Below are 2,619 nucleotides of genomic sequence, written 5' to 3'. Positions count from 1 at the left end.
CAGCGCTGACCCTCCCACAGTGCGTGGCTCCCTGGCCACTACGGGACAATTTCCCACGGCCGAACCACCCTGACCCGCACATCTTTGGACTGTGGGAGGAAACCCACGCAGACACTGAGCTCGGAGAACGTGCAAACTCCACATAGACAGTCGCCCGAGGCTGGGATCGAACCCGGGACCCTCACGCCATGAGGCAGCAGTGCCAACCACTGAGCCACCGTGCCCGCCCAACGTTAAGGGCATTGGGACGAAAATGGAATCGTGGCGCAAATCGGAGGGCCGAAGGGCGCGGACTGACGTCCTGTGTTCTCTCTTTCCCCGCCAGGGTCCGGACGACGAGGAAGGGGATGAGAGCAGGCCCACGGCCAGCGGGACCTGCCTGTCGGTGGTAGGCCTCATCCTGGCGACCGTGGGTTGGCTGGCCTCAGTGGCCTGTTGCTCGCTGCCGCTGTGGAAGCGGACCGAGTTCAGTGGGCAGACTCTGATGGTGCGGCAGACCATGGTGGAGGGCCTGTGGGTCAGCTGCATCCTGCCGGGCGTGGGCAAGGCCAACTGCCGCACCTACGGCGGCTCGGGCAAGGACGTGCCCCTCGATGTCTACGTAGGCCGCATCCTGACCCTCGCGGCCGTGGCTATGGCCTTCCTGGGCCTGCTGGTCAACTGGGCCGGCAGCCGGTGCTGCAGCCTGGTGGGCAACCAGGAGACCAAGTCCCGGCTACTGACAGCCTCGGGCCTAGCCTTCCTGGTGGCCGGCGCCGCCCAGCTGCTGGCCGTCACCTGGCCGGCCTACGTGCTGGCCACGGAGTTCCACCACCCGCTGGTCCACGAGGTGCTGGCCATCTCCATCGGGCCCTGCATCCACCTGGGCTGGGGGGCCGGCGCCCTCCTGCTGGCCGGCGGTGCCCTCCTGGCCTCGCCCTGTTGCCGCCGGCAACGCCGAGGCCGGCGTCGACGCTCCCGCTCCCGCGACTACGCCAGCCCCTATTCCCCCGGGGGCCGGGAGCAGGGGACCGGCGTCCGCAACTTCGTGTGAGGTGAGGGCGTCAAAATGGCCGATGGCAAGACCCCGCCCTCCCCCCAGAGCCTTTATTGACATTCGACGTCGGCCATTTTGTCCCTTTTCCCCGCCTTGCCATTTCCCTTCCTCCCCTCTCGAATAATGGGCCTCAAAATGGCCGACGGCAATGCCCCCCCCTCCCGCCTCCACTGAGCCTTTATTGATGTTTGATGTTGGCCATTTTGTCTTCTTTCCCGCTCACTCCATGCCTCTCCGTTCTCTTCCTCCCCCCTTGAAAAACGGGCCTCAAAATGGCCGACGGCAAGGCCCCACCCCTCCCCCAAGCCTTTATTGATGTTCGACGTTGATGTCCACCATTTTGTTCCTTTTCCCCGCTCTCTCCCCGCCTCCCCCGTTCCTTTCCTCCAGTCTCGAAAAACGGGGCCCCCAAGCCTCGTTGACGTCTTCCGTCGACGTCGCCAACCGCCATTTCATCGGAGACCAGCCCCCTGACCACCTCTGGCCCGGAAACGCCCCTCCTCGCCTCCCAGTTCCCTTCTTCCCCTCTCGTGAAACGGGCATCAAAATGGCCGACAAGGCCTCGGGCCTTCATTGACGTCCTTCATCGACGACGCCGACCACTATTTCGTCTGAGGTCGACCCCTCCCGACCCTGGAAGCCTCAAACCCCACCCCCCTCCTCCCCCTCCCCTCTCCGGCAGGGGGGGGGGTGCGGGGGACGGTGTCGGATCAAAAGGTTGTGTTGAAGGTTAATAGGGAGACGGGGCTTCTTGCGTTGTCTATATCTGACGGCTGTAATGGTCAAGCAACCACACTTCCATTAATAAAGCGTTTGAGGCTGAATGGGAGTCTTCACTTGGCACACAGGGTCACGCTGAGAGGTGTACACATTCGCTCACAATCAGACGCACGTGCACTCTGGCTCACAATCAGACGCCCAGTCGCTCGCTCGCAGTCAGACACACACACGCATTCCACTGACATTTGAAAACACACACACTCACAGACGCACACGCACACACACACTCGCTCACACTCAGACATAGACGCACACTACCACAAGCAGATACACACAAACTCGCTCACACTCAGACATAGACACACACTCTCACACACAGATACACACAAACTCGCTCACACTCAGACATAGACACACACTCTCACACACAGATACACACAAACTCACTCACACTCAGACACACACTCAAAATTTACACAGTGGCTATTATTATCTGCAATACACACAGGTACTGCTATTCACTATAATACACACAGGGACTGCTGTTCACTATAATACACACAGGGACTGTTGTTCTCTATAATACACTGAGGGACTGCTGTTCTCTATAATACACACAGGGACTGCTGTTCACTATAATACACACAGGAACTGCTGTTCTCTATAATACACACAGGGACTGCTGTTCAGTATAATATACACAGGGACTGCTGTTCTCTATAATACACAGGGACTGCTGTTCTGTATAATACACAGGGACTGCTGTTCAGTATAATATACACAAGGACTGCTGTTCTCTATAATATACACAGGGACTGCTGTTCTCTATAATACACAGGGACCGCTGTTCACTATAATACACA

The 2,619-nt window shown here is 58.6% G+C and overlaps 1 protein-coding gene across 1 annotated transcript; it reads left to right on the top strand.

Moving 5' to 3' along the window:
* Positions 1-230: 230 nt before the first annotated feature.
* Positions 231-1,860, top strand: LOC122545483 (claudin-9-like). Its single transcript, XM_043684488.1, has one exon. The coding sequence runs from the start codon at positions 254-256 to the stop codon at positions 1,031-1,033; it is 780 nt and encodes a 259-aa protein (XP_043540423.1). The 5' UTR covers positions 231-253; the 3' UTR covers positions 1,034-1,860.
* The last annotated feature ends 759 nt before the right edge of the window (positions 1,861-2,619 follow it).

The sequence above is a fragment of the Chiloscyllium plagiosum genome, unplaced genomic scaffold (assembly GCF_004010195.1).
Source record: "Chiloscyllium plagiosum isolate BGI_BamShark_2017 unplaced genomic scaffold, ASM401019v2 scaf_31962, whole genome shotgun sequence".
In the NCBI taxonomy this organism is placed as follows: Eukaryota; Metazoa; Chordata; class Chondrichthyes; order Orectolobiformes; family Hemiscylliidae; genus Chiloscyllium; species Chiloscyllium plagiosum.
The sequence above is the reverse complement of the archived record's forward strand: the minus strand, read 5'-3'. Positions and strand labels throughout refer to the sequence as shown.

Bases quoted from the DNA above. Each gene is read 5' to 3' on its own strand.
- LOC122545483 (XM_043684488.1), top strand. From the start codon at position 254: ATGGAATCGTGGCGCAAATCGGAGGGCCGAAGGGCGCGGACTGACGTC.